This window comes from Berghia stephanieae, chromosome 7 (genome assembly GCF_034508935.2).
Source record: "Berghia stephanieae isolate SIO BIC M18660-M18661 chromosome 7, UCSD_Bste_1.3, whole genome shotgun sequence".
In the NCBI taxonomy this organism is placed as follows: domain Eukaryota; kingdom Metazoa; phylum Mollusca; class Gastropoda; order Nudibranchia; family Aeolidiidae; genus Berghia; species Berghia stephanieae.
Window position 1 is genome coordinate 40779485 of NC_088366.1, and position 15179 is coordinate 40794663.

General features: G+C 34.8%; 1 protein-coding gene across 3 annotated transcripts in view; it reads left to right on the forward strand.

The window, feature by feature from the left end:
• Positions 1 to 15179, forward strand: part of LOC144977235 (glutamyl-tRNA(Gln) amidotransferase subunit B, mitochondrial-like) — a 36778-nt gene that overhangs the window by 5220 nt on the left and 16379 nt on the right. For 2 of the 3 annotated variants that reach the window (XM_078922239.1, XM_078922240.1), the window contains exons 2-7: positions 1128 to 1293; positions 2350 to 2463; positions 3811 to 4006; positions 8463 to 8585; positions 11126 to 11239; positions 13693 to 13777. In XM_078922239.1, the coding sequence (XP_078778365.1) occupies positions 1128 to 1293; positions 2350 to 2463; positions 3811 to 4006; positions 8463 to 8585; positions 11126 to 11239; positions 13693 to 13777 (798 nt within the window). The remainder of the gene's footprint in view (positions 1 to 1127; positions 1294 to 2349; positions 2464 to 3810; positions 4007 to 8462; positions 8586 to 11125; positions 11240 to 13692; positions 13778 to 15179) is intronic. The other variant, XM_078922241.1, reaches the window with a different exon arrangement.

A 15179-nucleotide genomic window follows, 5' to 3' on the forward strand; every position in this document is an offset into this window, starting at 1 on the left:
TAATACACTTGAGCACGGAAATCTGGAACACGCAAATCACGAAATCACGGAAATCTCAAACTCAGTACAATTCCCAGTTTTAATCCCTCTATTTCGTTAGTATTGGCAACACGAAAATCTCGAAGACTTTCCAGGGCCAACATGGATATCTCGAACATACTGGTCTGTTGAATTTTTTTTTTTGTGTGAATTGTTTCAGGATGAGAGCAAACGCTTGAAGCAATGTTGTCAAAGTTAAAGAATCATAATTATACTTGAAATGTTTATATATATTTATTTATTATCATTATTATTATTATTATTATTAAGAAGAGTTCCAAACTTCTCTGTTTTGCCCACATCAGACTACTCAGCTGACACCCCACTTCAGACTGTTGAGGGATTGCTGCCTGTCTAACACTATCATAATATTATGTATTATTTTGTCCTGGTTTTATTTTGGACATCTTGTAAAATTGGTAGAAAAGCTTTTCCTTTAGACCACAGTTATTTTTACTGACTTTTGTTTCATTTGAAGGGTTTTAACTCTATAGTCTATTCGTTTTTTAAATTTCTAATGGGACTTTCAATTAATCAATGATTTTGTCTTTCTTGTTGATTATAGTGTTTTAGACTATCTGACTGTACCAAAGTTGTTATTTTCATTTACATCAAATTTATGCAATTGTAAATAATTAAAATAAATAATACAAAAAGATACTGCCATTGGAAGCTATTCAGATTCATGTCTGAATGACCTGTAAATAGCACACTAACAAAAAGACTTTACTAAAATAAAGAATAGAAAGCTTGTTGTCGATCTGGTTTATAATTTTGAGTATATTTATGTTTTCATTGTTTTTTGTTGTTGGCTGAAGAAGGGTTTAAGCCTGATACGTTCCATATGTGGTACTTTGTTCTTTTTAGAATACAGTCACAGTCCACAGCTTTTAGGAGCTTAGTATCACTGTCTAAACTGCTACACTACTCAACCCAAATTATAACCATTATTCACAGATCATGGGCGACTAGAGTACTATAGTTACGTCATGTCACAGATGGATAGTTATCATAGCTGGTTTTTATTTTTTTCCTTTTAAAATGTTAGAAAAATAATTCAATTTCATATTTCCCCATTCCCACCTCAGAAGTCATCACAGTAGCATTGACAAATGGATTGGTGTCGTAGGTCTTGAGATCCATGCCCAAATCAACACATCATCCAAGTTGTTTTCTAGGGCATCCACCAAGTATGGTGGTAACACTAACTCACAAGTCAGTTTCTTTGATGCAGCCTTGCCAGGGACATTGCCTGTAAGTGTTGAAAGCTTGTACTTCGTCCAACAGTAGTGAAAGAGCAAAAGCTGGATACTTGGTTCCTTCTCGTGAATATTGTAGGGATAAGGTGGCCAAGTGGATAGGGCATTTTACTGAAAACTCAGATTTAAGCCTAATTTCAACATTTCATTTTTTGTTTGAGCAAAATTTTATCCCATATGGTACAGCACTGCTGCTGATTACTACTGAGTTACTTAAGTATTTTATTTTTATGAAGCTTGTGCTCTGAAATGAACAAACTTTTAAATATTTTTCAAGATCTTTAGCGAGTACAGTAGGGCGTCTCTATTAGGTAAATGCTCGTTTAAGCCAAATTTGTCCAGGTTATCTGGGTTTAAGAGTAATAATTATGATGATGATGATGATAATAATAATAAATAATAATAAAAATGATAATAATAATTGTAATGATAATAATAATATTAATAATAAAGTAATAATAATAAAATAATAATGATGATAATGATTAATAATAATAATAATAATAATAATAATAATAATAATAATAATAATGTACATTTGCTAAGTGGAGCTTATCTTGCTGTTATCATGCACGTTACAATGAAAGTGATAAAATTAATGTACATTATTGTAATTGTTTATAAATTTGTTTTCTTCTATACACAACATGAATGCACATAATACCCCTAATCTATACTATAATAGTTTTTACTCCTAATTTCCTCCTTTTTTACTGGCGCTGAAATCAACAAAAAGTGTTACACCATAAAATATAAAAGCTTCAAAATTATTTTGATGACAAAACATTTACAAAATATCGTGTTTTGAAACACTTACTGCGACGTGAACATATGTATATGCAGGTCCGAAATGAATTTATAGTCCTAGTTTAACATTGCTGTAATGGACACTATTTTATGTAATTTTTTGAGATTTCTATTACAACAATGAGCCCATAATGAATTGGGTTATCAGACCTGCAATTAAGTGCACTTTGACTTACTAATTGATCTGAGCTGCATATTGATGTCATGTCATCCTGTCAATTTTTTTTTCTTCAAAATCTTATAGGTTTTAAATCAAAGTTGCGTAGAAGCAGGTGTCCTGACTGCAATGGCCTTGAAGTGTCAAATCAACAAAATCTCAACATTTGATCGGAAGCATTATTTCTATGCAGATTTGCCGGTATTTTATTTTTATCATTTTTCAAAAAAAATTTCACCATTGATTTACCCATCTTAAGTTCTAATTCCAAAATTATTTACGAAATTCTTAAAAGCTAAATGATTATTAATACTAAAACCTTTCGACTCAATCTGTTTATTATCTTGAAGTTTGGGAGAACAGACATTACCCTGAAGGTACATAGGTCCATGATAAAATATGGCCAGCATAGATCAATGGGCCATTCTATATATAGCCTTGCCATCTGTGCTGACAGTTGTAAGTTACCAATAATTGGATAAATCTGCAGTATATGACAGGAAAAATGTTTTGGGCATGCAAGGGCAGGTTCTGTTTTCCTGTGTGCTGCATTCAACCAGCACCATTTTCCAGCTTAAACCCGCTACACACTGCATGTGTAGATTAAGGTTTCACAGCAAATTTTTCACCCGCTGAAACCTCACTGAATGGTCTTGACATGTCCTTGTTGGCAATGTAAACGCAATATATAATATCTTGTGTCTTTATTTATTCTTTCAGACCATTCATTTGCTGTCTTACATTTTATCATTTAAATAATGATGAAACTAGAAACATAACCATCTGTCTCTTTTTTATTGAAGCTTTACGTTTTTTCACATTCATCTTTACTGTGTCAGAAAGGTTTTTACACACATTTGCTCATGTTATCTATCTTATTCATCCTATCACTATTTGTTATAGAAATTGTGTCTAGTAAAAACAAGCTTGAATTTGAAAATAACAAAACTAGAGGATTTATATAGTGCAATATCCACCAACAGGGCTCCTAGCGCTGTATATGGAGTCCCTAGCCAGCAGCAACGCTTAATTTTTAGGATGAGACATTACGGCTGTTAAGCGATAGTGCAATTATATTTTTCTCAAAGAAACAATGTTGTTAATGGCCAGGTATTCATTTTACACTTGAATGCGGTGAAATAATGTGAGTAAAGAGCCTTTTCCAAGGACTGAACTATGCACTGCTTAGAGGAGAACCCAGGACCTCCCGATCCAAATGCGAGTGTTGTAACACAAACCTTCACAGCCACACATTAGCATCTTTGATGAGGAGGCATTCAGTCAGAAAATGAAATGCTTATAAAGATAAACTTTGCTGGTTATTTCCCTTTACAAATCAGTGAAATCTATATTTACTCATTTTTTACCGCCATAATCCTGAGTTTTTTTCTTTTCAACCTATCACTTGTAACATTGTAGGTTCAAAAGAATATTCAGACACCAAGTAAAAATGTAAAAATATATAAGCAAAAGAGCTGTCACAGATTCGCATTTTGGTCCTCAGGATTTTAATTGGTTTGACAAAATTTCCTGCTCCTTTTTCTCCAGGCTGGCTATCAAATAACACAGCATCAAAAACCCTTGGCTGTTGGAGGAGAGGTGGTTTATGTGTATCAGTGTTCGCACACCAGCAGAGTGGAACGCCGCTCTGCAGAACTTGTACAGATTCAGTTAGAACAAGACAGTGGGAAAAGTCTGCATGATACTAATGAAGGAGTCAGTCTCATTGACTTGAATCGAGCTGGTTAGAAAACCTAAAGTAAAAATATACTTATCCTTAAAAGCCACTCAAGTCGGTGTCCCGACTGCAATGATACTGGGATTTTCTGTCGTATGAAATAGAAGGAATGATGGCTAGTGTGAGACTCCCAAATTAATTCCTCCATTTGCTGCCTTAATGGCTTGTCTCATTTTGGTCATGATTTTTGTCTTCATATATTAATCAATTAGAATGGCTCCTAACGTTTCAAGTTCTTAGATGTGATACTTCATAAAGTGTCTAGTCTAAAAGTTTTGATAGTTTGTATTCATTATAATTGATCAATATGTGAAGTTAACATTTTCTGGCCCCAAATGATTAATGGTGTTTAGTCAGTGTATGGCAGTATTGTGAAATGCTTTCTGTCAGATTTATGTAGATCTAACAATTAAATCCCTCTTTGGTGGACAGTGGATTCAGGAAACAATCTTACTGATTGTGTACACGAAATATTTTTTTTCTCTTTTTATAAGTAAAGTGCTCTCTCCATTGAGATCTGAGACACAGGTTCCCCATGCTTCATCTGGATCTGCAAAATTAGATCTACATAGAGGGAGCTAACATTAGCTTCCCTTCTTGTTATTTTCAAGGAAATATGTAAAGACCTTCTCTGATTGAGTAACTTGCTGTTCCAATTTTAAAATATGCCCTCAAATAAATTTTAAAAATATAACTTCAAAGTAAGGTTTGCATAATTTTGCAAGGCACACAAAAAGAAAAAGAAAATGGCACAGAAAAATATGGGTGAGTTTTTTAAATTTTCTTTGAAAGAATCTAAATCAAATTTTGCATGATAAATATATTTTTTAGATATCTGTCCACCATAGCCATATAGCCCTTGGAGGCAGAGTTTGTTTTTTCCCATTTGCTTGCTACATTTTGAACAGGATGTCAGTTTATTGCAAAGTATATCTCCAGTCAGAATTGACTCAGCTTCCCAATTCATGCTGGGTGCACAGTGGGGCTGATAAACTTTATCATCACCCAGGATCGATTAAATACCATTTACTTGTGAGGCAAGTGTTTTACCAACTTAGCCATGGGAACAGGACATGTGAAAGAGTAGATATTCCAGGACTATGAAACCTTCATCCAATGTTTATAATATTTGCAAGGTTCAAATGTCAGTCTCATCTGGTATGCCACTTTTAGCCGGAATCCAGATTTTTTTTAGCAATTGAACATCCTCTGCCTTCTCCATTTGTGATGGTCGGACGCAACCGGAACTTTCAGCACTTTATAAAATTAGCACTTTTTCCATTGGATATCATCGAAACATCAACCCATCTACCAACATAAAGCTAGAACAAAAACCGTACCGGAAGGTTTCTCTCTATTTTGCTACCGACACACATGCATGTCTCCGATTCTTATTTCTCAGTCTCTATATTTTTTTGGTTCCGTCAGGATGTGGGATGGAAAAAAAATAATGCGAAATAATTATTCTTCTTCGAAAGCTCTCACACGACCGCACCACCTCTTCTTTTTCTTCTTCTTCTTGTTCTTCTTGTTCTTGTTGTTGTTGTTGTTTTGTTGTTGTTGTTCTTCTTCTTCTTCTTCTTCTTCTTCTTCTTTTCTTCTCTTCTTCTTCTTCGTTCTTCTCTCTCTCTTCTTCTTCCTTCTCTTCTTCCCTTCTTCTTCTTCTTCTTCTTCCCTTTTTCTTCTTCTTCTTCTTTCTCTTCTTCTTCTTCTTCTCTTCTTCTTCTTCTTCTTCTTTTCTTCTTCTTCTCTCTCTCTTCTTCTTCTTCTTCTCTTCTTCTTCTTTCTTCTTCTTCTTCTTCTTCTTCTTCTTCTTCTTCTTCTTCTTCTTCTTCTTCTTCTTCTTCTTCTTCTTCTTCTTCTTCTTCTTCTTCTTCTTCTCTTCTTCTTCTTCTTCTTCTTCTTCTTCTTCTTCTTCTTCTTCTTTTCTTCTTCTTCTTCTTCTTCTTCTTCTTCTTTTCTTCTTCTTCTTCTTCCTTCTTCTTCTTCTTCTTCTTCTTCTTCTTCTTCTCTTCTTCTTCTTCCTCTTCTTCTTCTTCTTCTTCTTCTTCTTCTCTTCTTCTTCTTCTTCTTCTTCTTCTTCTTCTTCTTCTTCTTCTTCTTCTTCTTCTTCTTCTTCTTCTTCTTCTTCTTCTTCTTCTTCTTCTTCTTCTTCTTCTTCTTCTTCTTCTTCTTCTTCTTCTTCTTCTTCTTCTTCTTCTTCTTCTTCTTCTTCTTTCTTCTTCTTCTTCTTCTTCTTCTTCTTCTTCTTCTTCTTCTTCTTCTTCTCTCTCTCTTCTTCTTCTTCTTCTTCTTCTTCTTCTTCTCTTCTTCTTCTTCTTCTTCTCTTCTTCTTCTTCTTCTTCTTCTTCTTCTCTTCTTCTTCTTCTTCTCTTCTTCTTCTTCTTCTTCTTCTTCTTCTTCTCTTCTTCTTCTTCTTCTCTTTCTCTTCTTCTTTCTTCTTCTTCTTCTTCTTCTTCTCTTCTTCTTCTTCTTTCTTCTTCTTCTTCTTCTTTCTTCTTCTTCTTCTTCTCTTCTTCTTCTTCTTCTTCTTCTTTCTTCTTCTTCTTCTTCTTCTTCTCTTCTTCTTCTTCTTCTTCTTCTCTCTTCTTCTTCTTCTTCTTCTTCTTCTTCTTCTTCTTCTTCTTCTCTCTTCTTCTCTTCTTCTTCTTCTTCTTCCTTCTTCTTCTTCTCTCTTCTTCTTCTTCTTCTTCTTCTTCTTCTTCTTTCTTCTTCTTCTTTCATTCTTCTTCTTCTTCTTCTTCTTCTTCTTCTCTTCTTCTCTTCTTCTTCTTCTTCTTCTTCTTCTTCTTCTTCTTCTTCTTTCTTCTTCTTCTTCTTCTTCTTCTTCTTCTTTCTTCTTCCCTTCTTCTTCTCTCTTCTTCTTCTTCTTCTTCTTCTTCTTCTTCTTCTCTTCTTCTTCTTCTCTTCTTCTTCTTCTTCTTCTTCTTCTCTTCTCTTCTTTCTTCTCTTCTTCTTCTTCTTCTTCTTCTCTTCTTCTTCTTCTTCTTCTTTCTTCTTCTTCTCTTCTTCCTTCTTCTTCTTCTTCTTCTCTCTTCTTCTTCTTCTCTTCTTCTTCTCTTCTTCTCTCTTTCTTCTTCTTCTCTTCTTCTTCTTCTTCTTCTTCCTTCTTTTTCTTCTTCTTCTTCTTCTTCTTCTCTCTTCTTCTTCCTTCTTCTTCTTCTTCTTTCCTTCTTCTTCTTCTCTCTTCTTCTTCTTCTTCTTCTTCTTCTTCTTTTTCTTCTTCTTCTTCTTCTTCTTCTTCTTCTTCTTCTTCTTCTTCTTCTTCTTCTTCTTCTTCTCTTCTATTCTTCTTTCTTCTTCTTCTTCTTCTTTCTTCTCTTCTTCTTCTTCTCTTCTTCTTCTTCTTCTTTCTCTCTTCTTCTTCTTCTTCTTCTTCTTCTACTACTTCTTCTTCTATAAGAATCTATCCAAATAAACGAAAGAATCAGCGTAAACATTTAACACAAACAGGAGCGAAGATACGCAGCTTCCTGTGTCAAGCACGAGATACACAATATTCAAAAGGGTAGGAATTGTTCTCTTCCTTTCATTTTACTAACTCAGACCTGGGCCCTCAAATAATTGGGATTTTTTTTTTTTTGGTACCATAAAATTAAGGACCTCGTTATAAATAAGTAGGGGAAAGTGACATGATTTGACTAGTCAATTGACGTGTCATATCTGTGTTGTGTCCATAGTTTTGTCCTGTTGTGTCTATTTTCGCGTGTTCAAAAAGTTCGGACAATTTTTTCACCAACCATTTACAGGTCTGATTCTATTCTACTAATCACAAGACATTTGGTTGGCATGACATTAATGGCAGGTGGTGATAGTATAGGATACCTAAGACTTTGCCTGGTGGTTATAATAAACACATTTTAAAAAAAATGAAGTATACGATAATCCGGTGTGGACTGTAGTTTTAAGTCAATATGTCCCAAAAAAAATTTTTTGTGTTTTTATTTACTCTCAAATGCAATATCGTATACTATAACAGTATTCCACTTTGATACTTTGAAGTCGTACTCACACATTCGGGCAATTTTTCAGGCTTGTTTTTAATTTGCTAGGTCTCACACCTTTTGTTTTGCAACTGTTTCAAATACTCTTCTATAAATTAAATGTCAGATGCATCATAAACATAAACATTGCTGTGAGTGAAGCATATCCCAGCCTTGTGTCGTTATGATAGCATATTAAATAATATTTTGCTTTCCTTTTGTTTTAATTTTCAATGTAAGGTTTTACTTTGGAGGGTTTCAAAATGGACAGTTTTCCCTCCTTTGTACATGTCTTTACATATTTCAGCTCTAAGGAATTGCATTCTTTATATTTTTTAATTATCTTAAGCATGACTTATAACTGAAAACCCAACCTCTACACTCTAACAGAACTTGTGTTCCCTCATAAATAATTTGAACCTTACAATACAAAAAAAATTGAATGTTGTTTCATTGTTCTTTTATTTGTATTCTTGTAGGAGTTGGATTAATGGAAATAGTGACAAAACCAGATTTCTGTGGTGGAGATGATGCTGCCAGTTTTGTGAGGGAGTTAAGGGACATTCTTATGACTATCAATACTTGTGATGGTAAAATGGCAGGTAGAGTAACAAAATCTTAGTAGTTTAAATACCAAAATTTAGCATAGGAAATTTTATTGAATTGTAGATCACATATGGGGGTCCCGATGGCTCAGTTGGTAGAGCACTCACTTCACAAGCAAAGGGATCGATGCCGGGTGCAGTCGAGATTTTGTTCTGACCCCCCTGTACACCCAGCAGTGAATGGGTAGCTGGATCTGTTAGATCTGGTGGAAAGTACTTTGTGATAGACTAGCATCCTATCCAAAGGGTAGCAAGCAATTACTAGTGTCCATTTCACGCTAAAGAAACTGGGATAACTCCGGCTCCATGGGCCTGATGGCTGCGAAGGACTACTTTTCACATATATCAAATTACTATGTACCCAATTGTCTGTTATTAAATATATTAGCACAGGTGCCTGTTCAATGAACAGGATGATAAGTTGATCAACACAAAATTCAAAATTCAGGTGTTGATGAATAAACTTTGAACTCAATGTCTAGTGTCTAATTTATAAATAATTACATAACTCCACAGCTCTTTTTACTTGTGCACAGATATATATTTTTTGCATTCAAAATGCGTCTCAAAACATTTATAGTAGTAAATGAGCCCCTCCCAAAGTCTGAAATCTAATTAGGGTTTTGCATTTTAAGTCGAAATATATTTTTTGCATTCAAAATGCGTCTCAAAACATTTATAGTAGTAAATGAGCCCCTCCCAAAGTCTGAAATCTAATTAGGGTTTTGCATTTTTAAGTCGAAAGTGGTAGATAATAACGCCTTTGAAGTGTGACAAGTATTGTAATAAGACGAGTATGCTTCTTTGATCTTATGTTTTACGTTTTTGTTGTGATTTTGATAAATTTCTTTGTCAATTGTCAGGAGTGATGTTCGCCATTTTTTTTTTCAGCATGACGGCGCTCAGCTTTTGCTTTTTTAATATCTCTGTTCATCCATGGAGCAGATTTTCTACTTGTGACGATGCACATCTTAATGGGGGCAATATTGTTATGGAGATTTCTCAATTTAGTGTTGTAAGAACCGATCTTGTCTTTGTTCAATCTTGTATCATATTTATTGCGTACAAAGAGAGAAGGGGGCAGTTTTCGATGTGTTATATGTGACACCACTTTTATCACCTTGGGTAGAGAACCCGGCATTCAGTGACTGGCTGACTCATCTTCTTTGTAATCGGATATAGTAGTCAACAAAAGTTGGCAAATCATCTGGTCAAATATGTTAACTATTCAGTCATGTGACGTAGAATTATTTCCAAGCTTTAAGAACAGAAAATGGTTTATATATACTTGTAAGAAATTGTTTGTATTAAAAATATTGAGAGGAACCACTACCTGGTATCAGTCCAGTGCAATTGTCATCTAATTCTTGTTTACCAGAAGTTAAACCCATAACCAACATGCAAAGAATGATGGCGTTTTTCTTGGAGCAAATTTTGATCAAAGCGTGTTTTAATCAGTCATATGTACACAAAAACTATCTTCAGATCAATTGTAAACGCCATGCAAGATTTGGTGGCGATTGGTTTGGTGGGTCTGGAGCCTTAGTGGAACAAAAAATTGTTGAAATTTCAATGGTCTGTCACAAAACAATGATGGATCATTTGCTGAACAGCTATGGAAAGTTCTGGATTTTATGTGAATAAATTTGAAATTGACCTCACTTGACTATGAATTTTGATTGCTTGTTCACCCTCATTATTCCTATTGAAATAAAATTCAGTTAAAAATTTACTGAAGCTAATCTTGATTTGACTGACGATGTGGGCAACTCCCGAAAGTCGGTAGAGCCAGATAGTCCGAAACGTCAACATAATTAGAAAAGAAAAGATTAGGAGGATAGAAAGAGGGAACTCGTTGATAAGTTCCCTCAGAGTGGAAGATCAGGCCACTGCACTGGGCCTAGCCTGATCAGAGGAAAGAAGGAGAAAGTTCGTGTTACTCTGCCAAACAATGGTAACAATAAAAGAAGGAAATCAAGATTTTCGAACACAATACATTTATTACAGAAACTAAATTATATGTATGACACAAATCATTCATCCTTCTTATCTCCCTCACAAATAAGAGAAACCACCAAAAGAACATAATATAAAACAGGACCACTGTTCAGCTGGACGAAACTTTCAAGAACTCCCTCTGGTTTCCCACACTTCGCTTATATAGCGCCAGGTTCGAACCCTGATTGGCTAAAAGAGGTGTTCAAAATACCTAGCAACCGGAGGGAGGTACAGACTCGGGTTATGTCCTAGCAACCATTGCCAGGGCATAACGATGACACACAAACAATTTTTTAAAACTTTGGTAAAGAGCTTCATTAGAGAGCCATTAAATGTAATAATGTCCATATAAAAGGAAAGGAACTGCTAATGTATTTATCAATTTTGTTTTAAAACAAGTCTTATCTGAAAACCCTGAATCTTTGGAGAGAAAAAAAAAGATAATATAAAAGAAAACTCTCTGTTTATAAGTTTCAAAATATATGCAATGCTGGTTTATCATCACCATCACCTGATATTTCTGAATTTACCATTTCCAGAGGGATCTTTGAGAGTGGATGCTAACATTTCCATCCATAAACATGGTCAACCCCTCGGTGTCCGAACAGAAGTTAAGAACCTTAACTCTTTGAAATCGATTCGGCTTGCTGTGGGTAAGTGCCAGTAAATTTGATGAGTTTATGCATTTTCACAATTTATAGCCTCATGGTATAGTCATTCAGTTTCTGGGTTTGAGTTCTGCTGTTTGGTCCTCAGAGAATGTTCTTAAGGGCAATTTCTCAACACCATATCACTTTGGGCTAAAAATTCAAAATCATAATTTTAAAAAGTTGTGTCGTCTAGTTATTACTTAGTTTGATATCTAGACTTTCATTTTGTAAGATATTTTGTCATTAAGGTTATGTTAGATTTATGATCACTGAAAGCAAAGAAAAATATCTCTCTTTATCACAATTCACAACATTTTATTATACAGTGCAACCCCAATGTAACGACATCCGTTATAGCGACATTCCCTGTATAACGACATGGTACTCAGGTCCCATTTTATTTTACTATATATCATTAGTAATGCAAACCCCTCTATAGCGACGTACATTTCAGCAAAACCCCTGTATAACGACATTTCTGGTCCGACAAACCTTGAAGGTGTTTGTCTACCATGAAATTGTTCGTAACTATTACAAGTGGTATCTTCCATTTTATGTATGTTGTCTACTCGTAATAAGCCCAGAGCTAGTTCTTATTGTAGCCAATGAAAACGCTTCTTTTTCAGCCAATCAATAGTCACATTTGTACAACACCGCAGCCAATCAGAAGGCTCGCCTTTCACCAATCAGAAGGCTCGCCTTTCACCCAATGAATGCCTGTGACAGGTCAAATGAAAAAGTATACATTCACTACACAAGACCCAAAACACCTCCTGATATACACACATAGGAAATTTTTATTCTCTATTGTCTTCTGGCACTTTTCTATTCACTTCATATCTTGTTGTTACCAACATAAGTGCCTGCTCCACTCACTTTTCTGAATTAAAAAATTCACCCCATACACTGGAGCATACTCAATGTCTCAATCGTTTCTATGTTATATGTTTGTGTTGAGAATATTGGCTATTAAGCTTAACTGCTGGTCAAAATTATTCGCGATGGTGGTGTACGAACGAATCGGCGGTCTCAAGAAGTGGGTGAGAGAGGGATCTAGTAATGACTTTGAGTTTGAAATGAATATTTTTGTGTTCGTGGATAGCTCACACGGTAGAGCCACGCTCTCACCTGCCAGGCGGAGTTGTCGTACCAATAAGGTCGCAGGTTCAAACCCCACCACCGCCGCGAAAAATTTTTATTCTCTATTGTCTTCTGGCATTTTTCTATTCACTTCATATCTTGTCATAAACCAGGTAATACTGTAATCACTAGAGATTGCTTCGAATGAGTGTTTAAATGATGAAGATCATTTTGCTTTGGGTTTGGTGTTAGCTTATATATAAATTTTGTTTTCAATCATGCAGACTAAATACTTTTTGTTTTTTGCTTTAAAAATAAAACACATTTAGGGTCATAGATTTAAATCTACTTTTCACTCTGGGAAGGTTGGCACTCAACCAGCGAGTCGTTGATCGCAAAAAAAATTAAATTAGCATCTTTTTCAGGCAAATCAGCTTCACCGGTCTGTCTTTCAGGCAAATTGATCCCCGTTAGCTTTCACCCATGGATGTTCCATGTACTCAAGAGAGCTCATAAATGACCCCAAAATTGTACTGAATGGTATTTCCGCAACCTTTACTCACTTTCGCTCACCATACTCCAATGGAAAATGGGTATCTGGCAGGTAACAGCATTGCCCCTGTTTAAAATTTTTGTAAGAGGGCCTTACAGAAGTATGTATGTCTTATCATACATGTTATAATAATAATAATTCCCTTTATTCATCCCATAGGGGAAATTTGTCTCTAGGTTTTATTCCAAGGGAAGACTGGAATAATCCAGGTGTCAGCCGCAGTGCAGTGCCTCAAATTGAGCTAGGGCGAGGTGACTTGCTCAAGGCCACACAGCGCAATGGTAGGTGATCGAACTCTGTACCTTTTGGGTACAAAGCAAAGATCGTACCGCTGAGCCACGCTGTGTTGCTTTGGTATTAAGTGGTTATTGCTCAATATAAAGGCCTTTATTTTTCCTATTTTTTGTTCTCGTCATACCAACATGTCTGGAGCTAAATGGGAGGGGATGTGAAAAAAAAAACTGTAATTCATCTGAGCCCTGGGTTCTGAAGAGTTAAACGCACAGGAACAATTGCTTCATTCCTTTTTGAAAGAAAGCTAATCTATCGCAAAATACTTTCCATCAAATCTACCCAATCAGTACACTGTTGTCAGAGCGAATTGAATGCAAAATGCCTTTCCTAAGGGCATAATGCTGCTGGCTTCAGTCCTCAGACTAAACTTAGTAGGTTGTTTGTCCTAAGTCTGCGCACTACCATGGTATACTTTTTAAATTACATACCTTTACTTTTTGCTTAATGTCAGTCATTAGATTTCCTAATTCAATTAACTTTTTGAAAGAAAATATTTAAATACTATTTGTTTGTTTTGTTTTTTCTCAAGACAATGAAATAGAAAGACAAATCGGCATAATAGAGAAAGGTGGTGTGATTGTTAATGAGACAAGGTCTTATGATGTGGAGACTGGGTGAGAAATCTTTATTTCTTTCATTTACATTTTCATTTTTAATTCTTCTCATTATGTTTATTTCCTGTCAGTTCAGTTGTTCATCCCTTGGAAAGACTGTGGTTGCTTTTTGTTTTTTTAAAATGTTAGTTTTGCCCTATCTAAAACAATATAAAATTAAATTAAATTAAAATGACACTGATTTTATAATATGTTTCATTTACCAGACTGGTTTTTATTAAATACCTGTTTTTAAAAATCTACTGGCTGGTTTCAAGCTTTTTGTGATAGATTAGTGCTTTATTGCAAGCAATTTTTACTGGCAGTTGGAACAAAAGCCTCATAGACTTTATGGCTGATGGATTAAGGGGGGGGGGGGGGGGGGGGGGGGGGAGCGACATTAAAAATGATGAATTTTGACCCAGTTTGCTAAAATTAGATTTTGGTGGGATGTTGTCATGTGACAATTTGTCTGCATAAAACTTCATCTTCAGTTTTTTCGACTCAAAATAACGTATTTTGTGACCCATAGTATGGTTAAATCCTGCCCATTTTTAGTTTCAGTGGACTGATTTCATGAAAGAATATCAAATAGTCTTTATAACTAAGTAAAGGCAAAAACATATCAATGAAAAGTAATAACTCTCCTCTATCTTCAACAACCAATCACTTTGTTCTTAACTATGTCATGTGGTCACAATCCAACCAGAGAGTGAGAGGAGAGTTTTTCCCTAAACTCATTTACTTTGACTTTTAAATGCGTTTTTCTCAAAACTGCAATTTTCGTCACTAAAAACCTCAGTTTTCAACCAATCTCCTCCCTCAGTTTTCAACCAATTTTCTTCAAACTTTCTACAAATGAGTGTTATACAAATACGCAGGTCCTCTAGGAGCCAGATTTAAAAAAAAAAAAAGAAATTATGAGTCATTTGAAATTATGTAAATTTTTTCAAGGGGAATAATCGAGTAATAACTTTGAACTTAATTTTTAAAGTCTCTAATTAAAAAATTAAAAATCGGGCTCCTAGAGCCTCTTTATTTTCCTTTTTTCTACCTCTGGCCAAAATATTATGGCAATCGGTTGATAAACAAAAAAGCCTTTGACTTTTTAAGATTTGTTGTTTATTTTCCAATATGGCGCTGTTTCCATAGCAATGGGCAACTTTTTTCGAGAAAAAAATATATGCAATCATCCTTCCCAAACATATACATTATGACTGTGCATAGAAGTTTAGGATATTTCATCAAATAGAAAAAATGACCCTTATCGGCTGTGAATAATAAAAAGTAATATTTCATAAGTTATCTCTGCTGTTTAATTTACGTTGGGAGTGTTGATATTGGATTTGTCTTCGTTTTTGTTTTTTTTTAAATTGAAGTAAACAACAACCTATCAATTTTCAAGTTAGAATCAGATGAAAAC